This window comes from Syngnathus floridae, chromosome 21, assembly GCF_059516105.1.
Source record: "Syngnathus floridae isolate MCC-2025c chromosome 21, RoL_Sflo_1.0, whole genome shotgun sequence".
Lineage (NCBI taxonomy): Eukaryota > Metazoa > Chordata > Actinopteri > Syngnathiformes > Syngnathidae > Syngnathus > Syngnathus floridae.
Window position 1 is genome coordinate 678,096 of NC_142433.1, and position 22,075 is coordinate 700,170.

Sequence of the window (22,075 nt, forward strand, 5' to 3'; positions counted from 1 at the left end):
TTTTGAATTGAGGTTTTAATTGCAAGTAATACTTTTTGCAGCGATCAAATGGCATCAATACAATGTTCACAATGACGTCACTTTTCCCACGAATCATTGTAGAATCAATACCAAACATACGGGTATAGAAAAATGACTTTGCAATCGTGCAAAACATGACTTGATATGGAATAAGAGAGTATTTTGTGTCCCGAACACCGAGAGGCGCTGTACTAAGTCGAAGTTTCTTGCAACGCGACCTTATGGCAAACGAGTAAGAAGACAGCTGGGCTCGGCAGGGGTAGGAGTAAACACCTAAGGTAAACCCAATTGATCCTCATCATACAGCAAGCAGTCCATACCATTTGATCATCATTTGATTTAGCTTTTAAAATGCATCTGTATTTTTTTCCTGTGCTTAACACGATCAAACGCACCAACGGCTTAATATCTAGTGGGGCTAAATGTTAGCTCGGCTAGTTGCGTCAACAGTGTACATTGAACTCTCCAACCAAGGTAATTAAGGAATTATTACAATACAATAACCGGTTTGTGGAATGCACGGAGGTACGTTTTACCACACCGATCACTGACATTGCATTGTTGCGAAATGTCAGACTGTTTCAGCACTCTACTAGAGCGTAAATAAGATCCTGATAAAAATATTCTTCTTTCTTTTTTTTTTTTGCCTCCCTGTCTTGTCCACCTTGCAGCCAGAGATGAACTTCACGTAACGTTTGGTGTTTCCAGAACACACCACAGAAGTTTGCCTTTTGCATTTCAAGACAAATGCTTGAGAATGATGGCTCAAGGTGTGATGGACGGTGCGGTTACACTTGTCATCAGGGCGCCTAACCAGAAATATGATGACCAGACTATTAATTGCTGCCAGAACTGGACTGTGGAGAAACTCAAAGCCCATTTGGCAGATGTCTATCCCAGCAAACCGGTGAGTAGAAAAACAACCGTCAAATAATAATAATAATAACAATAATAATGATGATAATAATAAAAACATCTTTCGGAGTAGTATTGACCAATGCCCGTTAGGCATTGTGCAAATGGAATGTTTGGTTTTCCTCAAATACCTCCAAACCATGTGAAATAGGTCAATTGTATAAAGAAGGAGCCTACCTTTCCACACTTTGGGGTATGTCAAAGAGGAGTTATCTTTTCGGCGCCTGTAGAAACATAAACGTGTAAATCAACAAATGCAAACATGCAAATCAGCAAATTGAAAATGATGCCATAGCACTGTACGTTAGCTCAAAAAATAAAAGTAGAAAATATCAAGTTTTTCTTTCCGATTTGAAAAGAGAAAGTTAAGACTTAGAAATAATAGGAGAGCACTAATGGACATGTGAAGCCTGATCAAGAGGCCAAGCAATATGTGCTATTTGGGTATTTTAAATCCTCGAGTCTAGAAAGGAGATTAGATTGTTAGTGGTGTGGTTAAGATTTACATAGCAACATTATGTACACTGGGTTAGACTTTGTGTTGTGGTGGGTTGCGCAATAAAGGGGCCACATGAGGCATTTCTTTCTTTTTCTTTTTTTTTTAGAGCTCCAAAGACCAGAGACTGGTGTATTCTGGCAAGCTGCTTTTGGATCACTTTACTTTAAAAGATGTGCTCCGAAAGGTACGTAACTACCAGTTGTCTAACCAATGGTGAGGGCGTCACGAGTCCGAACATTTTGTAATGTCTTTTCCAGCAAGACGAGTATCATATGCTTCATCTGGTGTGCCCCTCACCGACACCCCCCAGCTCCCCGAAGCCCACCCGCAGGCCTCGAGAGAGCGCGGCCCAATCCTCGGTGAGCGCATCGGTGACATGCTCCTCACTCCTCTTTCATCATCAGCTACATTTTGTTTCATCATTCGCCTTCATGCCCAAAGAGGTCCCCTAAGAGGATATGCACACTCTTGCCAGTCGACGCGTAATTGGATGCTCTGATTGACAGGTCACTCAAAGTGCTAGTCCTTCCTTCCCCGGTCAACACAGCCAATCAGAGGAGAGCGGTGACGGACTCCGACAACGAGGTGTACAGTTCTCTTACGAGCAGTTGCATCAGCAATTCACGAACAGGTACTTTGGGATTCACTGTATCGTCATAATGCAAAAAAATGGATATCCATGCTAGTCAGCTAGGGTGATTATCAATTTTAGATCATCAATTTCAATTGATTAACCGAGTGGCATGTAAATTGTTGCATGCGCCTCATGTTAATGTTGTCGTGGTGGTCTTTTTTTTCCCACCAGCTGGAGTCATTTCTCTGCAATGTCCAGCCCTCCCACAAACGTGCCCCCCTATTACAACCCCATGACGCTCTTGTGGTGGCAGCAGTTGTATGCTCGCCAATTTTACATGCACTAGTAAGTCTTCACTTTTCCAAGGTGTTAGTCATTTGTCGTTGAAATGCATGACTTCTCTCAACAGTCATTTACTGGCAGCCACCTCCCAAAACCTAAGCCACGACCTACCCAGGACTCCCCCCGTGCCCCAAGCAGACCCCCTGAGCCAGCGCCCGCGGGTGGATCGCCGCGGCAACCCCGAAGTGGAGATGAACGCCCAAGGGGGGGAGATACTGAACGAGGAGGATCTCAACCGGGATTGGTTGGACTGGGTGTACACCTTTTCCCGGGCCGCCGTCTTACTTAGTATCGTGTACTTTTACTCGTCCTTCAGTCGCTTTCTCATGGTGATGACGGCCATGCTGGTGCTTTACCTGTGAGTGGCTCCTCCTAATCTGTTTATGCAATCCATTTCTTTGCGTTATTGTGATATTTGCCTGTGTCACTCAGTTACTACTACTACTAAAATATTTCATGCATTGTTTTCTTAGATTTGCAGAGATGGGAAAAAAAAACCCCGTTAAACACAACTTACGTGTAAAAAAGTACATTTCTACGAAGCCTTTCCAAATTTTGTTTACACGTGTCATGTAATTTGTGTTTAACAGTCACCAGGCTGGCTGGTTTCCCTTCAACCTGGAAAATGAACTGCAGCTTCCTGGAGAAAATCAGGAAGAGATGGAGGCAGAGCTACAGAACAATGACCTCCATGGAATGGTATGCAGCTCACTTTTGGGGTATTTGCTTCATTGGTTATGTTGTCACCGGCCACAGCAATAGAACCACTTAGGTTGATTTTACGCAAGTGGTTGTAACGTTGTGGCCAGTTAGTGTGGACGTTATCTTTGAATATTAGAAAAGAATGACATTAGGAAAGACATGCTTGCGATCTTTTATTTTTTTTAAAATTCAATTACAATTGAGCAATCATTGCAGAATTACAGAATGTTTTGCATTGGCTTTTTCTTACAGGAACACGTTGCAGACGACAGCTCCGACGATGACGAAGGCGGGGAAAGTGGAGAGGAAGGCGCAGAGGACCCGAACGGCGTCATCCCCCAAACGGGCATCCTGTCCTCCATGTGGGCATTTATCATCACCTTTTTCATGTCGCTCATTCCCGAGGGACCGCAAAATGCTGCCAACTGAGCCGGACTTCTTGTCATTTCCCCACAAATGGCTTCAATATAAAGCGGCGAGCCGCTCTGCTTGTTTTTGGCTGAAAATTGTAATGTGAAGAACGGACGTCGGATGGGTGGCGGTGCCATGTTAGCTTAGTCTGACCCACTCGTCTCTAATGTATTCCAAATGCATCAGCAGACACAATGAGTAACACTAATATAACCAGACAAGGTAAACGGATGCAATCCTTTCTTTGTGGGACAAGATGGCTTTTTAAAGTTGGGATATGTTCTGTCAGGCTGTTGTCAAACTGCCTGTCGCCACAGTGCAGACTTAATGGATGGAATGGAATTGCTGCTGCTGTTACTTATTTAAAATGTGGTTTATAGATATGCTGTAATGTTTTGTTTTGTTTGAATTTTTAACCCTGAGCAACACCACGGTCATAAATAATGACCTTATCCTGGGGCTATGAAGAAATTGTCTTGCTCCTTCCTTATTAAACTTTGGAAGTAAAAATGATCATTTACACAAAAAGCTGAAAAAAAGAAAATGCTTCAATATTTGCATTTATGCCGGAAATAGTACATATGAAGAAAATGTGAGCATTTTGAGGAAAACCACTAAATCCAAATCCTTCAGGCCTAATCAGAGCAAGCATCATGAATAAATGAAGTTGCTTTTGGATTTCTAAATGAGAAGAAACAACTAGGATCAGTTGATACTTTTCATGTTTATTGCTTTCCACTGCGACATACAGTATAAGTCATCATTCTTGCTAACCAGAACGTTTGCTTCATTTTGGCTTGGTTTCTGCACGCTGGAGTTAGTTCTTCTTTTTTTGACTCAACAGCGTTTGTTTTGCATGACAGGACCCGATTGGTCAGAGTTCACTTCCAGTTTAAAACCCGTGCGGCATGAGCCAAGTTAGTCTCAAGATCCTCCTCGCATGACTCATTCCATCTATGTCGCGAGCAAACATTCAAGACGTAACAGAATACACTTACAAACAGCAATTCAGTTTGTAAATGGAAGATAATAACAATAATAAGTCCAGAAGTGGAGTCTGCAGCCGGAGGCTGGCTACAACTTGAATACAGACATAGGCCAACTACACACCAGTCAATAAATAGTGCACTGGTCCACTCTAAAGTGACGCCGCTTTGTCTTTGGCATTCATTTATTGGATGCCACCGCCGCCGCCACCGCGTACATGTATCTGAACACTTACTTAATTGGAAGTACGACACTTGCACATAAAGAGCTCTGACAAGGCACATAGTCACTACAGCTAGACACAGATAGAGCGATAATTATTCCTTACCTGGATATTTAACTAGTGTCACGGATCCATTCGTATGGAGCATTTATTGCTAAAACAAGACTGCACTTTGCGAAAATTAGATCGGCTTTGTAGAATATTACAAATGTCACATTTACAGTAGAAATATTTGCCTTGCATAAAATGTTTAGCATCACCAAAAGAACATTTTTTTTTGTCCACCACACACACACACACAATAAAAGTAATACAGACCGTATAAAAATAGGTGCAACTAACTGGGGTCACTTGGATTCTTTTTACCCCCAACAACACCAACATTTGGCTGGTGGTGTTTTGTGTGCAGGAGTATGCCGGCCGGGTGTGTGCGTGCGTGCGTGTCGTCCGTGTCATCGAAACACAACAGGGACTGGCGCAAAGTACAGTGGAACACCCAAGGTTGTAAACCAAAATCCTATTTTGGCCATTTGTCTGGTCCGTTGAGTGACGTGGCAGTGAACAACGTATGAAGCTGAGGATATCAGTCGCTGTCAGTTGAGATTCATGGCACATGTGCTAAGAATGTGCTTCTGTTTTGGAAGGCAGTCATCTTTTGGGTACCTCAAAGTGATGTTCTACGATCGACTCCCATTTATTCACAATGAGAGTGAGAACAGGCACTAAGGAATACTTGAATAAGTGTCTTTTATTTTCTGTATAATGTGTTCCACTGTACTTGGGCAGATCCTTTATTATTAATTAATATTAAGCATCTAATAGTATCTAGGAAATGATAATCATCCAGTTGTGCAGAGCTCAAGAGATGTTGACTACAGCCCAGCTGTGATGTTATCCGTTTGCGTAAACATTCATAAATAAAATCACCGCTTCAAACTGTTGTGGGAGTGATTTGGGGGTAAAAACAAAACAAAAACGTTGAAATTCTGCGACCACAAATTCCACAAGTCGTCAACAAATGTAAATCAAAACTGCCGTAAAACAAATAGTCGGGAGAAGAAGCAACATTTAAATAATAATATCATCGTACACTAGAATTCATAATGGGTAAGAAAAGGATGCTGGCAAAGTGCTTACTGTACAGTACAGACTTCATATGGCCTCTGAAGTAAGTTTGTCATATTACAAATGAAAAGATCACAGTAGATACTGTATACCTGCATTCATATTGAACCTACATTTAGTATATACAAAAGACGTTTCTGATGAGAAGAATAGATGACATTTAAGCAGCATGAGACCCCCCCCCCCAAGATGATTGTTTGACCTGCAATGGTGTCACGTCGACTTCTCTCTAATTCTTTCCTGGGTTTTGGTTTTTGACACATCAGTTATGAGACATTATTTACCGGCATGGATATTTCCTGAATGGCCTTCATTGAATGGTGCTGGTGTGCTCTTAATAGAACCTTCAAACACTGTCTGTGAACGCTATACAGTACGGAAACGGAAATGAAATGAAACTCTGTCAAAGATCCCCACGAGTGAGGCCCCTTCCTTTGGCATCAGAGGTGCAAATGGTCAAAAAAAATGGAGCAGAATACCCTCGGCAACTTAGCGCCCAAGTGGAGCTCACCTGCTTCGCTGAAGCTGCGTGTACAATATGTAGTATGTCAGCCGTGTCGCTATCACAGGAAGGTCTCTGCGGTGGAACTCTCTCCTGGTGTGTCCGGGCTGACGTCCACTCTAACGCAGGCCGCCTTCTCCCGGCTGTTGACAGGAAGGACGGATACAAAATGAGACTTTGGAAAGAGGAGGCAAGGAAACAAGACCTTCACCGTATCCGGAAGGGAGGGGCTGCCGAGTCTGGGAGCCTTAACAAATGCCAGCGCATTCCCTTCACATTCTTACGCCGTCCGTCCCTCACACATAAAATAATTGGGGGGAAGTGGGAATGTACAAGGCAGTATAAATCCATATCTACTGTCAAGAAAAATGCGGGCCATGCGAGTCACCGCTCCAGTTCACTGCCCTCCGTGATCCGCTCGTGGCCATTTCATCAGAGATATTCGGACCTTGAACGACTCCGTGCCGAAATGCTAACTTCGAGAAGACAAGCAGGTACACATCAGAGCAAGAGGAGCCAAGGACGGACGGCTCAAACACACAAACACCAGAGTTGACAGAGCACAGCAAAAGCCATGTTAAGTTTCTACGGATGAACATGATAGTGAGGCTGCTTGAACACACACACGCACACGCACACACGAGGTTAAGCAATTAAAGTGCTTTTTATAAAGTATGTGTCGAGTTTAGGCCATGCTCTAACTGTCTGTGTGTGAAAGGTTAGGATGCATCAGTTGTTTTCCAAACACACTGTCTTGCTACCTCTTCTTCCTGTGGGAGCCTGTGGTCTGCGACTACTCCTATTCTGTACGATCTGTTCAAGATACAGTAAGAAAGTTCGGACCTCTTTTTGCTCATCTCAGCCCTCAAAGCACAGCTTTTTTTTTTTTTTGCCACTGTTGACCTTTTATGCGACGGAACAATTAAGGTGCAATACAACAAAGACACACGGTTTCATCGTAATGGACTGACCTTCCCGAGAGGGACTTTTCTGGGATGTTTAGCAGATTGGAGCCTTCATAGCTGACCTGCAGCCCCAGTTCCTCTTCCTTCTGCAATCGAGACTCCGCTTCCTGAAACAAAAAGCGAGTGAGACCCTACCTGGCTCAACGCCACAATGTTTGCCGTGAATGGAAAGTACCAGCTTTGCACGTGCTTTCTTTTTCTTGTCATCCTCTTTTTTCTTCTTGCTCTCTGGCATCAAGTCGTCGAGCCAGCTCAACTCACGCTTAGTGAAGAAGAAGTCGAGAAGCTTTCGGATAAAGACCAGCGCAAGAACCTGTAAAGAATGACCCAAAAAAAAAAAGTCTTGTAAATGATCAAGTCATCCTGATTGCGACGTTAACTTTACTACCATCATGGGGAAGACCACCGCTGCGGCAGAGGCCTTGATGATCCAAAGCAGTACCAGGCAGGTGAGCTGTACCAGGGTGAAGATATGGACTTTCCACAGCGGCACGTAGCGCAAGTAAATAAGATCAGGCTGGTGCTTGGCAGGCATGCCAAACAGCTTGATTCTGTCAAAGAACTGTGGAGGGAATCAAAGGTATCAGTCAGAGAAGCCCTTGGGAAGTTTTCGACTAACTGAGCCCACGTTTCACAAACATACTTGGATGCCTTTGAGAGAGGAGGCACCCATGTAGAGGAAGACTCCATACAGCACTGGCATAGGGATGAACTGTAAAGAGGACATACAAGTCATCAAAGAGTGCACAAAGACGAGCAGCGCTTCTCCTTGCCTCACCTTGAGCGCAGACGTCATGAAAACGGAACAGCCCATGAGGACAAAGATCATGAATCCGGTGACCCGCTGCTCCCGGATACCCAGAAACTTTGGCTGTTCTCCGGGAGCGGAGCAGCCCGATTCCACCTTGAGGCTGTTCACGTGCGAAATGGAGAGGACGGTGGCTGCCACGAACCAGGGCAGGCCCATAATGGAGCACAGGCCCAGCATGACTGCCACCACCAGCAAGTCCAGGTGATAGCCGCAGCCTTTCTGCGGGTCAGTCAAGGAGACGAGTACCATTCTGAGGCAATTTGCGCTTTCTCACAAGTTGCGCATTCCGGGACTGAACTGACCTTGAGCTTGTGCTCTTTGCGGTTAATAATGACAGCTGTGATCTGTTGATCCATAAAAATGAGGATTGTGCACAGCAGGGCAGGAAGCGCTGCCACCAGCAGCGTCCACCAGGGGTTGTCTCCTAATGGGTCCATTAGCCAGCCTCTGTTCTTTGAAGTAGGCTGTGCGGGAAGGAGGCAAAAGCGCGCCAAATTTGGGTTGGACAGCCTGGAAATGTGTTGACCTGCTTCTCAGAAGATCATTGGAGTCATTGCTAACTGTAAGTCATTTGAATGGGGGAAGAGGAAGAAAAAAGGGCTACCTCAAAACGGTCAGGGACGTTCAGCTTCGGGGAAGGGATCCCCATTAAATAGTCCACCAACACCATGATCATGATCGTTATAAACACTGCAAAGTCACTAATTGTGGATCGCACCTACGACAAAAAGATTGAATCAAATTGAGACCTGTTATGCAATCCATTTTTAAAGAAAGCAGTGTCGCTTTGAATGAGCAAATCCCTCAACCTTGGTGGGGAAGTATCGCTCGGTTTTGAACTGCTTGAGGAAGGCGGAGAGGAAAAATGTGGTGAAGAAGAGGATGATGGACCAGAAGAGAACATCGGGGATGTACGGCCCATGGCTGCCGCAGGCTGTGCCCACAAACTCCCCGTTGAGCATTTTACACATCTACCGAAAACAGGACAGTCATTTAGTAAGTCTGTGCATAACTGTGAAACCATATCAAACTGCTGTTGTCTTTAAATGCCTTGGACACTGGAGGTCACTATGTCGCCGCCTTACCGAAACATTGAGGCTACTCCAGGGTACGGAGTCTGGACTGTATCCGGTCTGATTCCATTTATTCAGGAGCTGAGCTGAGGCATTAGCTGGCGGAGAGCACTGACACCTGCGAGCAAGACAATTTGAAAAAGAACATTTCATTGTCAGAGTTGTGGACTTATTTCTTTCAATCTTTGTGAGAGAATTCTGATGGGAGCATCTCCAACTTCATTTAGCAAATGAGATATTTCCTAAGAATATAAAAAAAGACCAACAGTCAACTTCTCCCAACCTCCTTCATTTGCCAGGAATTCTTTTTGTTGATATGCAAGCTACATTCCTTCCATTCTGTCAGAGTGCCGTTCTGTTTACTTTTAAGCCGCTGAGGATAAGTTGACAATTGACAATACCAAATGCGGACTTGTTCACTGACAAAGATGTCCACTGAAGCTAGCTTGTATGAGGTCAAATATGCATCTAGTGTATCCATCCATTTTTAATACCACATCAACCTACACGACCCTAAAAAAAAAAAAAAAAAGCAAATACTTACGAATACGACGTGAGGTTTTCCAAGATGTTGTGGCTGTTGACGGGATAATGTTCTCCCAGGTGGAATAGCTTCTCGAGAGCTTCGTAGATGAAGATGATGCAGATGAGCGCCGCAAAAGCTTCCTCTGTGAAGCGGGTGATGTAGCAGACCAGGGAGCTGGCATCCGTGGCAACCAGGACCAAACATAGGAAGGCTGTCCACAGACCAATACTCGTTCGTAACGACAGGTAGGACAGTCCATAATCGCTGAGGTGGGAGAAAAAAAACAAAAAAAGACACGGATGGTTATGAATAAACTCCCCCATATACGCTATGTCAAATGTGACTTCAACTTACACGCAGAACTTAAAGAGGATCTTCTCAAACACTAAAACAGGTCCTGTGCTGCCAAGAATGGTTAGGGGTTGGCCAGAAAAGAGGGAATAAGCTACTCCAGTCAAGGATGCCCCAAAAAGAGACTCTATGGCACTCTGTAGACATAAGAGACAGAGAGTGATGAGAAAGAGAGAACGCGGCTTGCAAGCAAAAATGATGACAACTGAAAGTGTCACTTGTCATATCATTGTGCACCACTTTATTGCACACCGAAGTAAACAATAATTACAGTCAAGCCACGACCTGCCGCACATCCACTGACTTTTTTTTTTTTTATTACCAATATTATAAAGCACATTTTGGCATTTCCTGAACAATCTGTCCAACTCACAATGTTGCCTTTGGTGGCCTCTCCGAGCAGACCTCCAAAAGTAATGACGGGAGACATGCAGGCACAATAGAGGAAGAGAACGGAGGCCAGACACTGCAAGCTGAACGAGTCTCGGATGTCACTCCAGTAAAACGGGGCCTTCCGCTTGATGTCCAGTATCAGACCACCGAATATCCTACAATAAAACAAAGAGAGAGAGGTATGATTAACTGCTATTTTTTTTTTCCCCATAGTTCCTCTCTGAGACATTCATATTTCATTTTTGCCACAGCTGCCTTCTGAAAAGCTCACTGGCCCACTTTCTGCTATCTTTCTTTACATTAAGCCCTGTTACATTTATGGCTTGCTCATGCGCTGCGCCTTTTATAGAAATGGTGAAAAGGAGGATCAACGTGTAAATAAATCAGCGTGCGGAGTGTTCTTGAAGTGTGTGTGTGGTTTATATAAAGCTGCACTGTACGCCTGGCTACAACCTTAGACAATCAGTCACCGTTAAGACATAAATGTCAGGCTGCTGGCACTGCTGACTTTTTAAATGTTTCACGCTCTCTAGTATTACTTATTTCTTAAACTAAATTTACACCTCTTGCAAAACGTTTTTATAGAATACAAAAAAATTGTGTAAAAAAAAAAAAAAAAGGTCAAATTGTAGAGGAAGTCAAAGTATACTTTTGATTTTCTGCAGTCCCACAAAAATGAGCAGTACTCGCCTTCCGGTCCTCTGCAGCTCTGGTCCCACGTGGTGGTCCTCTTCCTTTTCCAGTTCTCCCGCTGGGGATGCGGTGCCGTTTGGATGGGATGGCCTCTTCCTCTTTAGCTGCTCACAAACATGCAGACATATGAAGACAGATACGGACAAGTGCAGTGACGTTTTTTTCCTTCCTGCCCTAATTTCAAGTGCTTCTGATTAACCTCAAATAACGTTCGATTGCGTTTTTACCGACATTTGTGGAGCCACATCTAAGTGATAAGGCATGGCCTGCAAAGTGCTTCCACAGCATTACAGAGACCTCATTGTTCAAAGGTATCACTCAGGAGAAGGGTACAAAAAAAATTCCAAAACCCTCCATATCGCACGGAACACAACGAAGGTACTGTTCCATGCCTTCTCCTCGCTAGAATAACCACAGGCATCTCTACGCGCAGTGGTGCCGGGTTACACCTGCAGAATTCCAAACTCATTCGATACCAGCCATTTTTTTGACCCCGCAGACGCAAACCTTCAGTAAATGAGTTTCACTTAACAGAATGAAACCAACCTGGGATGGGACATTTTTAGGGGGTTCAATCCGGATGGTGGGATCCCACTCTCCAGGAGGGAGGACCGTCACTTGATCAAGAAACTCATCAATCCCAGACAGGATATCCGTACGGTCTTTGGCCTTGTACGCCACATCGTGGAAGATCTACACAATCACACAAAATAAGTCTTTGTTGAGTTCCCTCATGGATCAATCTAAGCATTTCTTTTGTTTACAATAAGCCAGTGGCATTAATTACAATGCACCTGACTGAACATGAATTTTGCACAAAATGAGGGTTTATATGAAAATGCTAACTATGGCACCTCGTCTGTCATCAGCGTGGCCATAGATCTTCCGATTTCATGGTACTGAGGACCCTTTCCGTGAGGACCCAAAAGCAGGAACAGAAACCTTTGGAAAAGACAGACATCAACAATGCAAATGATAACATTTCATTTCATTCCATTCCATTCACTGTGCAAACGAAAATAAGAAGCAGAGGTCCTGTTCCAATGCATTATTCATCTTGAAATAAGCAGAGTACCTGGTGGGCACGGGAACCTCGGTGAGGCCGGTGATAAGAACCGCAGGGGACAGCCGAACAAAGGCGATGATAGGTTTCTCCAAGAAATCCACTTCTCCCACCAAAACATTGGAGGCTTCAGCACCAGGAGGAATCTTCTTCATGAAATTCATATCCACCTAAACCAAGAGAACAACTGAATGCGACCATTTGAAGGACAGTAAAGTGTGCGGAATGGGATTCATGGGGATCTTAGGTAGAGCAGAAGGTTGCCAGTGTAGCAAAGGTAAGCTAAGGAGCGTTAGCATCTACAACCTTAAAATCAGAAGAAAAGTTGGGACAATATATGGAATGTGCAGTCTCTATTGCTTCCAAATCTGCATGGTAAATTGAACCACTATATTGCGAAGCCCAACTTTTTTTCCTGACAGTTGTAGACTGACACCTACAGAGTACTGAGCAAAGACTGTTGAAAGCTGTGAAGCATTTCCTGCCATGACACTTGAATACATATCCCTTGAGTGCAATGGCAGTCTGTGGCGCGGTGACTCATAAACAGTGCACCTTATTTTTGGAAGACGTGATGGGTGCTTTTGTAATCCACTCATGGCAGCTTGCATGCCAGCTTGCCAGCTTGGTGGAGGAGGAAGAGAAATGGCCAAATGGACAACCATGCAAAGCAAAACATTTCCAAAATGTTGCTTTCAAAAGGAAAATGGTGAGGTTCCCTCTTGATCAGGGAATCGTCAACACAACTCCTGCACGGTGATCAATGGATGGTCTGTGCTCAGCACTACGGTTAGGTTACCTTGCTGAAGTCCACACTGCTGCTTTCTCTACTGACCCCTACTTTGGAAGGCCGCCTCTCCACTGCTTTCTCGCTGTCCAGGTAGTTGGGGACGGAGTGGGGATGAACAAGAGGTCCTGGTAGGGAACGGATAACGGACAGTGTGAGAGCAGAAGGTTATTTGAGCAGAGCCGTGACCTATCGGTAAATCTTCGTTTACATTCATCTTACTGTGCTCAAGCGGATATTCAATGCTTTTTTTTTTTGTAGCACACCACATAGAAATGTAGAGCACACACATGCAGGTATAGAATATTTTCTGCAGTTTCCTGATTGGATGACCTTAATTTAAAGGGTTAATCACAAGTCAAACACGAGCCATGATTAAGCTATATAGGAAATTATATTCAAATTCATTGAATACATACATATATTGAATGTGAAATTCTACAAAAATGGTCTCGGACGTGACTGTCTGTATTTGGAATCGGGACAAAAAGAGTTGGCATAGAGAGTACGGCAACTTCACATGGAATATATGTTAGCTGCTTCTGTAATGAAACGCAAACAGGAAACGCTAGCACTTCAGTTAACATGCGGCTAGTTATGAATTGTGAAATGTATGGGGGTAATGCCTTATACTACTATTCTGTGGATCCTTGGCAAGAGCCCGTTTTCCCTCTCTATTTATTTCCAGCAACTGCATCAGCACGTCGGTCATAAAAACTAACATCCAAGTCATCCCTGGCTAATTCCAATTTATTACGTGTAAATATGCCATTTATTCAATCCGACAGGATTAATGACCGCAACTCAAGAATAGCCAAGCATTGAACTACTTCAAGTTACATTTCAGCATTTTTTTTACAAATTCTTTAAGTGGGATTTCTTTTATTTAGTTAGTTTTTTAACAATAGATGTGAGCGGTGAACAGGATCCTGATTGCTCACATACCCGACAAAGCCTCTTGGAATAAGAGAGGGATTAGCCTAGGTTGCATCCGCTAAAAGGAAGGCTAAACCGTGGAATGTTCACCCACCCACACCAACTTTTACAGAAGTGATGAATCGGCAGATCTATGCCAAACATTAAAATACATAACTGAAATTGGGCAGACTTCACCGGAAGAACTGGGACCAAAAAAAAAAAAAAAAAATGGATTTGATTGTATCTTCATAGACTGTCACATGAGTTTTAACAGGACATAAACTACGTGAGGACATTATTCCAGTTCCAAGAATCTATAGCAACAAAAGAAAGAGCCCAAATGACATGTGAAAGTTGTCCGCTACTATTTCACTAAATATACAGTAATGCGGTCAGCTATTTAAAGTCTTAGACTTTCATCAAAGCACACTAATTAGACTAGTGATTACAGCGTGATAATCCAATCCAAGTAAGGCAACCCCCACAGCCAAAGTCACTTGCCTGTTGGGAAGAAAAAAAGTTTACATCCTCCTCGAAGAGGATTCAATTACAGACGCTTAGCGGCTAAAATAAGATGAACCTTTTGCACAACTTCTCAGGTTCAACAAGTGATAGCTTGTACCAAAGTTCCACACTTTGATACGGAGCCAGTCCCGGCCGGCCGGCCGGCTGAGAGCAGAGCTCCGCACGCAGACATCTAATAATAAACTAACAAGGAGCCATCCCAGCACATGCCGCATATGAGGCAGAGAAAGATAAAGAGCAATGGGACCGCAGAGCATTTTCCACCTCAACCCAAAAGCTATTAAGAAACGTGATCAAGCAAGACATAAAGGAATGCTTTGAAAATGTGCAGGGCTCAGAGAGGAGACTGGGACTGAGCGAGTGATTCTTGAAAAGGGTAACGGTCACATTTACACTACTGTGCAAACTTGTTTCAATGGGCTTTTTCAATATTCATTCGGTAAAATAGTACATAGTAGTAATGTACAGTACATATTACTGAATAAAGGTGCAGACACCTTGTCTATTCTCACGGTTTGCGTCCGCCCCCTGAATCACAATGCTACCGACTGTTCGACTTAAAAAGAAAGGACCTGCAGGGGCGGGCGGAGTTACATGGTGGCCAGGAGAGGCCCCGAACACCCTTGCTCATTTCCTGGCTCCCTCCGCACGAGTGCAGTGAGAAGTGAGACATTACACAGTAGTGTAAAGGAATGTGGGAAAAGGGGGCAAGGATGCCTCAGAAGATGAACTTTGCCATGGGTAATTAATGAGATGGCCGCAAAGTTAACAGGAAGAAGCAGAGCTTTCATGCTTGTGCTAGTGTTTTCTGATCAAGCTGTGACTCACACTGGCGGGCTACACAGATATTTGCCTTCTAAGGGCAGCTGCTCGGATCCCTGGGACGCACAGGAAGATTGCCGGCTCAACTGGGGCAACGGCGCCTCTTCCTCTGCCCAGTTTGGCGGCTCGTCATCCTTGGGCGGAGATACCACCACTTCTGGGATGCTACCAGGGCCAAAGGCGGCTGCGTGGTTGCGCGGGGGGCTCGGGGAGGCACGGCGAAAGGACGCGGGGGTGCTTTGAGGGGTGCCCGGGGGGCGCCCCGTGTTGGAGGAAGAGGACGGTAGGAGGTGGTTGAGTAGGATGGAAACTCGGGACTCTCCTCTCTGCGGCAGGTTGGAGGCAGAAGAGCCAGCTCCTGGCTTGTGGAGGGAGAGACGCGAAGAGGAAAGGCCCTCTCCTAATAATGGAGAAAGAAGGCAGGGAAAGGAGAAAGAGGAATAAAGGGATGGAGCACATAAGAAAAACAGGTGAAGTCCAACTCTATTAAAAGGATGGTATCGGAAGCAGCCAGCCAGAGAGGGGGAGCGGCACAGCAGAAATGTTATTCCAGAGATCCACGCATGCATCGAGGGAGCAAATAAAATGATTCGGGGGGGGCAAGACCCAAAAACCTGTCGCTCTCACTCAAGCTGAAACAATCACGTGACTGGTTAGGCAAAGCTTCAAAATTGCATGCCAGGAAAGACAAAATCGGTGCAATTATCGAGAGGCAAACACCCAAAGCAAATCAGTCCAGGACACCTACAGGGATCACACTCCAATTTATTCTTGCCACTCGAGCTAATCCCGTCACCGACAGACTTCATGTTGATCCCAATCTGAAAATGCTCACTAAAATGTAGACCGAGCGCTACAGCCATGCGCTTGTTCAAAAGGATCAGTGTTCTCAAACCAAGGCAGCCATACAGAGACAATACTTAGCACCCAGATTTCTCTTTCACAATTTTTGCTTGACTATTTGCTCCATCCCTAGATGGTACTCACTTTTACCATCCACCTTGAACGCACGCGGCGTTGAAAGATATAAACATGGCATTTTTAGAAAGACTTCACGTGGGATCCATCATATGGCGGAAAAAGAAAAGTGAGTGCATTGAAGAATCTCACCGTTTCGTTCGAGCAAGAATGGGTCAGAATGTTTCTTGCCTATGTCAGCGATGGAGCGCACCAAAGGGATGCGGTTACTGAGCTTTCTCTCGTTCTGATGGTGGTGCTTCTTCAGCATAGCTTCACGCACCTTGGCCCGCAGGTCCTCCTTGAGCTGGCCCGACGCCACCATGCTATCTATCACCATGTCTGAAGCAAGAAACAGCACATGAACCCGAGTGTGTAAGACAAGCCAGCGCAGTATTAAAGGCAGCTTTGGGTCAAAAAGTTCACGGCACTTTATTGGCAACCTCTACACGTCATTGAGGAAGAATTTGCGTCTCCACCTGCAATTTCCTCGATACTGTTGGCCCTCATATCCAGCATGACTGTGCCATTGAGGATGCAGCTACGCAGTTCAAATAAACTGTGCAATGACAAAGTGGCCACGTAAGGCTTGCTCCATCTTTCTCCTCCGTCTTCCACATCCTCTTCAAACTTAAGCCACCTGCGGAGCAGTCCCAAAACCAATGCGGACATGAAATCATATGTCACAAATTCAAACGCGGTGATATGTGAACATTTGTGATGTGCAGGAGGACTCTCGCTACTGTGACATAAGACGACGTGTTATTTTCTTCTTCTCTTTAGTCTGACCTGGCAGTTTCCCTCCATTCTGTGGCACTGCCAGCTCGAAAGGATAGCTCGTCCAACTCGGTGAAGAGGTCGTGGGGGACGTGCTCCAAGTCATCATCTTCCGTGCCCAGAATGAATTGAACCCGCTGGGAGGGAGTGTCTGTTGAAGTAGCGGCACACATCATTTGCATTCTAATAGCTTGTCACTTTGACGTTCGGCACCTGCACAAATACATACTCTACATTCCCTCTTTGTATTGGTCAAATGTGAAAGAGAAATAAGGATGATATTTCTGGAACCATTCCTGTCATGTCTGACTGGAAGAAAATAAAAATAAAAATAAAAAGCCCCAAAAGCAATGACTCGGTTAATCGTTGGTCCATCGTTACATTGCAGCAATAATATCCATGTATTTTATATAATGTGAATGTATTCTAGAAAATCACAACTATCCTGACACTTTTTCTGCACTTGGCTTTCATAAAGAAGTGACAAAATGAGTCAAGCCTACATCACATAGAAAGTGTGACCGTGGGAACAAATGATATAGGCTAGGAAATCATCCAAGCTGAATGAATGGAATGGAATTAGTACTGTACTTCAAAAAGGTACTTTCCACTTAAGCCTTTCGGTGATTTGGGCATAATGAGTAGTTCATTTTCAGTGAAGTGATCAGAACAACAACAACAACAACAAAAAATCCAAGTGCAAAGTTATTCTATATCCACCTGTTTTCTCACAATTGAGACTTTCAGGCCAAAGTGCTTTGCGGAGGTGAACAGAAATGGAGTGTACTAACCGTAGGGGGGAGATTCTCTGTCATCCTCTTTTCCGTCATCAGAGTCTTTATCCCTTCTCTTTCTGTGGTGCCTGTGTCCTCTGTGACGGTGTCGCCGCTTGTTCTCCCTTCCGATAGGAACATGAACGCCTACGTACACTGCTCTGTGGCCTAGAAAAACAATTGAACATCAAAATAAAATGCGGCACCAAAAGAACATTCTCCCATCACGACTTACTTTCCAAGTCGTCCTTTTCATAGTTGGTTTGAATGGTGAAGCTGCTCTTTCCGTGGTCGACGATTGCCTCCTCATCCAGACCCTAGGAAAAAGACACAAAGAGGATGCTTTAAGAAGAAGAATTCAAAACCAAACCAAAGTGTGAACACATCCTTAGGTCCACATGGATACATGGACTATTTCCTGTGTAAGTTTTGTGGAGCCCAACTAAAATTCTTCTGTTTTGATCCATCTCAGGGGGGCGGCCATTTTGACACTTGCTGAAAATGATACAGACTGAACATTTTTCAATAGGGTATCTTCTACCAGGCATCTAATCCCTCCCGCTTTGTTGGACCCTTCAATCCCTTCTTGTAACCAATTTGATCCTTAGACTCGATCCTCTTTACAGGAGATTGTGGGTCACTTGAAGCCCTCAGAATCAGACGTGGTTAGTTAGTCCAATTACAAAAATGTCATTAGTGGTCTCTTGACCCGCTAGCCGTAAGCGTTAGGTCATTCAGACAGCTGCAGAGAAACTGTTTTTAGTTCCTGCAGCACGTGTGGCCAAAGTGGACGCACCAAATGTCACATGAACATCACACCATGTTACAAGCACAGAAAATATGATGTGACCACATCATGCCTCCCAAAATACTATACCCGCCACCACCAAATTTTAAAAAAGAAGATTTAACATGAAGAAAAATGAAATGATAAGTCAATTAGGTTTTCACCTGTAGACGAATGACAATCTTTAGTCATGTTTGGAAGCATGATGTCCTGACACGGTTTATAAATACCACAAGGTGACAGTGACCTCATGTTGGCATGACTTTGTGCTGGACTGAAAGAGAAGAGTTTAGCATGCTCACTCGTAGCTATAAGTATGAAGCGCTTTCTTACAAGTATAGCGGATGTTAAAATACGCTATGTCCATAAAGTTCTATTGTATGAGCCGGACTTAAATGCCGATGTTATTTTGGACATAGAAAGGAAATAAACTAGAAGACCGACCAGTGCAAGAATCACATGAGCCAATGTTTACATGCAAATAAAGCTGGTTAAGAAAAAAATAATAATCTTCATAAGCACCTTAAAATTCCATTTGCACAAATGTGTTATACTAACACCTGTTCATGTAGTGCTTGGCTTTAATTATACTGTCAAGTATGTTAGGAACACTATGTGCCAAGTACAATGGAAGAACATTTATGTTGGGAATGAACATGCACTCTAGCAAGAGGTTGACACCGATTGGAATGGCGCAAGCAGGGCCACCGAATGCAGCTTGGACCAGCTCGGTTTATTGAAGGGAAAAGGGAGTTGGAAGGGAGGATAAGGGGAACAAGCCAACAGAACCGGCAAGCTAACATAACTTAACGGCCTAACAAATATCGACAGGACTGACCGACAGGGCCGGCAAACAAAAACAGAACTGACAGAGACGTGAGACGAGAAATAATCACGCAGGCAGGACAGGTAACGAACAGAACAAAACGACCGAGACGTGACATGGCTAGTGTAGACTTGGGCTTCTTATAGTTATTTATTTCATTTTTCTGACGTACACATTAAAAAACGAATCCATTTCTGGATCCATATTAATGCCATTTGTTTTGGAAATTTTAAGTTAAGCACCCCCAATCTGTTCTCCGTGAATGCCCCCCCCCCCCAAAACAATACAATAGCGTTCCTCACTGAATACGGATGAATACGAGAGCGCTCATAACAAAACCAAAAGGGAGGCAGAAAAACGTCATCTGTTCAAACAGCATGCAGCACCTGCATGTTCCAGCACCTTGGCAGAGCACCTCTAACAGTATCCTTTTCTCCTTGTCCTTCAAGCAGCCATAACACACTCTCTGCCTGCTGCTTTCGACTAGTCTCCACTCCTTGAGATCAACAAATATGACAAAGCAAACGTCCTTATTTCAGGACGCATGTCAAATGAATGAGAGAAGAAGGAAACAACAAGCTCCCATCACCCCCTGCTTTCACCTTGGATTTGACTTTCTAAAATCTTGGATGCCGTCCTGCTCCAAGCACATGCCCTGCCTGCTTAATGGCGCTCCTGTCTCCAATGACCAAATAAAAAGTCATCAACAATGCATGCAGCCTTACTGGAGATGGGACACATTGTACAGCACCTGCAAAACACGGGAGCACCTACCGTTAGCGCATGTTTTTCTTGGCTCTGTCTGTCCATCGAGACCCTAGCACAGACACGTTAGCTCACTCCTGACAAGAACCTCGTAGGGAACGCACTCAGCAGAGACACAATCACACTTGTCTCTTCCCGATTCCTCTGCTTGTGTGAGGGAGGGAGAGAGGGAGAGAGCTGCTTGCGAAACACAGTGCTCTGCTCTACCCAGTTGTCAGCCCGCTCTTTGCTCACCAGCCAATCCCACCATGGCACCATTAATATTTTATTTGACCTGGCCAGGAGCTAAAAAAACACACACGCACGCAGCGACACATGGAGGACATATGCACACGTAGGGAGGACATACTAATATTTACCCGCTGAGGTATTCAGGTCACAAATGAAAAGCAACCCCCCCACACAGATAAATGGAAGCAGGCACTTCAGGAGGTGGTGGTGGTGGTGGTGGCGGCGGCTTTGTTTTCAAGCTAGGAATGCAAAACCCCAACTATTTGTATACAAACCATTACAAATTCCCTTTTCTCTTATGGACAAGGACTTGCCCAGAGCAAGACAATGCTTCATTGAAGATTAGAATTGTGCGGCAGGCATCCATCCCAGCAGCTTAAGCATTGCCTCTGCAACAGTAACCCCAGCCACTGACTTCCATGGCTGGGGAAAGACGTAGGCAGTGATGAAGTGAGCTCCTTTCATTGAGCACACAAGGGCTCATGTTTCCCCACCACATGCTTATACATGCACAAATAAGTACCTAGACACACACACACACAAACATAGCAGTAGGCAATATCACACCAGCACTTACATCACTCAGTTAGGCATTTTAAACTTAGCACTGTTTCTTTTTTGGATTTGTTCGCACAGCTCTGGAGTTTGACAGCCATGATCCCATCGTCACTAATGCTTTGGGGATTCTCTTGCCAACTTTGTTCACTTTTTTTTCCTCATTGTGATTCGGTTCCGCTTTCTCATCTCTAATCAAACTAATTCAACGTTTCCTGTGACACATTTGATGCGTCACTGGCGTATTGTCCATGTGAATGGCATTTTGTTAAGACATGCAGAAGTTTGTCAAAGACGACTGCACAGTAAACAGGATCAAATGGAACTTTTTCAAGCAAGATGATGGGATAACATTTTTGTTAAATGCACAGTATGCTGTTTACTTGAAAAAACAATTCTGCCAGAATTGAACTACTTCAAAACCTCGCACCCGGCTAGGGCATTATAGCTAGCAAGTTACTAGTATACCCCCGCGTCAAACTAAAGCCAAACACCAAGAAAAAAGATTTCCACGCCACGCGTTGGTCTGAAAAGTCCTCTTTTCGCGAACCTAGCCAAAGCGCATCTTATCACCCTGCCACGTGTCCCGAATAAGAAAGCCGGCCGGCCGGCTAACAATAGCAGCTGCTGGCCGGCCGGCCGGCCGACTGGTTGAGTTCAATTGGTTGCCTTAAGCATCACAGCTGCCTCAGCCTGGCAATCACAACGTAAAGGACGCCGGGCGGCCAGCGGGACAAAGAAACAGACAGATGTGGCGTGAAGGAAGCGCTACTGGGTACATACTGTTCTCAAGAAGGGCCGTGTTTGTTCCGATGATTCGTCCATCGCACTCCCCGCTAGACTTTTGGGCCACCAGTGTTTTTTTTTTTTTTTTTTATTGCCGGTAGAGTCGCGTAGAGGAAACCGGCGAGTGTGACACTTGAGTGAACACTAGAGGCACTGGCTGGCTGGCTGGCGTAGCGTAGCGCGTTAGTCAATGACGTAGCAAGCCTCGCCTCCACAATGATTGACAGCTAATGTGGCCAATAGATTTTTAACATTTTTTAGCCAATCGAAACGAATGCCGTCATTGTAAGGTTGGACTTTTCTTGTTGCATACTAAACTAACACCCTTCTGTTTTCTTACTTTATTACTTCATTTATATTTCATGTGCGAGATTTTGTCCTTGGTTTTGA

At 44.5% G+C, this 22,075-nt stretch overlaps 2 protein-coding genes across 13 annotated transcripts; one reads left to right on the forward strand and one right to left on the reverse strand.

Annotated features, from left to right (window-relative positions):
* Positions 1–212: 212 nt before the first annotated feature.
* LOC148379674 (homocysteine-responsive endoplasmic reticulum-resident ubiquitin-like domain member 2 protein) lies at positions 213–4,607 on the forward strand. 2 transcript variants are annotated; one of them, XM_088364370.1, is made up of 9 exons: positions 213–299; positions 693–928; positions 1,542–1,619; positions 1,693–1,794; positions 1,942–2,066; positions 2,241–2,354; positions 2,419–2,709; positions 2,942–3,050; positions 3,306–4,607. In XM_088364370.1, the coding sequence occupies exons 2-9, from the start codon at positions 779–781 to the stop codon at positions 3,480–3,482; spliced, it is 1,146 nt and encodes a 381-aa protein (XP_088220496.1). In that variant the 5' UTR covers positions 213–299; positions 693–778; the 3' UTR covers positions 3,483–4,607. The 2 variants fall into 2 exon arrangements, with proteins under 2 accessions (XP_088220496.1, XP_088220495.1); XM_088364369.1 differs by lacking the exon at positions 213–299 and adding an exon at positions 306–495.
* On the reverse strand, positions 4,170–21,882 carry LOC148379675 (sodium bicarbonate cotransporter 3-like). 11 transcript variants are annotated; one of them, XM_088364368.1, is made up of 26 exons: positions 21,683–21,882; positions 17,971–18,052; positions 17,754–17,903; positions 16,975–17,113; positions 16,665–16,825; positions 16,339–16,527; positions 15,260–15,628; positions 12,976–13,091; positions 12,189–12,346; positions 11,968–12,055; positions 11,660–11,806; positions 11,111–11,217; positions 10,401–10,575; positions 10,031–10,164; positions 9,695–9,940; positions 9,163–9,268; positions 8,887–9,048; positions 8,682–8,795; positions 8,380–8,541; positions 8,045–8,296; positions 7,910–7,978; positions 7,655–7,828; positions 7,442–7,579; positions 7,247–7,373; positions 6,672–6,749; positions 4,170–6,463 (listed from the first exon to the last, which is right to left on the reverse strand). In XM_088364368.1, the coding sequence occupies exons 1-26, from the start codon at positions 21,722–21,724 to the stop codon at positions 6,363–6,365; spliced, it is 3,786 nt and encodes a 1,261-aa protein (XP_088220494.1). In that variant the 5' UTR covers positions 21,725–21,882; the 3' UTR covers positions 4,170–6,362. The 11 variants fall into 11 exon arrangements, with proteins under 11 accessions (XP_088220494.1, XP_088220487.1, XP_088220484.1 ...); XM_088364361.1 differs by lacking the exon at positions 6,672–6,749 and having other exon boundaries at positions 4,170–6,444; positions 7,273–7,373; positions 16,378–16,527; positions 21,683–21,881; XM_088364358.1 differs by lacking the exon at positions 6,672–6,749 and having other exon boundaries at positions 4,170–6,444; positions 7,273–7,373; positions 21,683–21,881.
* Positions 21,883–22,075: the final 193 nt, after the last annotated feature.

Coding starts and splice junctions, on each gene's coding strand:
- LOC148379674 (XM_088364369.1), top strand. CDS start 444: ATGTTAGCTCGGCTAGTTGCGTCAACAGTGTACATTGAACTCTCCAAC. Junction 929..1,541: donor ATGTCTATCCCAGCAAACCG/GTGAGTAGAAAA, acceptor TTTTTTTTTTAG/AGCTCCAAAGACCAGAGACT. Junction 2,067..2,240: donor CATCAGCAATTCACGAACAG/GTACTTTGGGAT, acceptor TTTTCCCACCAG/CTGGAGTCATTTCTCTGCAA.
- LOC148379675 (XM_088364368.1), bottom strand. CDS start 21,724: ATGGACGAATCATCGGAACAAACACGGCCCTTCTTGAGAACA. Junction 12,056..12,188: donor GAGGTTCCCGTGCCCACCAG/GTACTCTGCTTA, acceptor TCTTTTCCAAAG/GTTTCTGTTCCTGCTTTTGG. Junction 7,829..7,909: donor CCTCTCTCAAAGGCATCCAA/GTATGTTTGTGA, acceptor TTCCCTCCACAG/TTCTTTGACAGAATCAAGCT.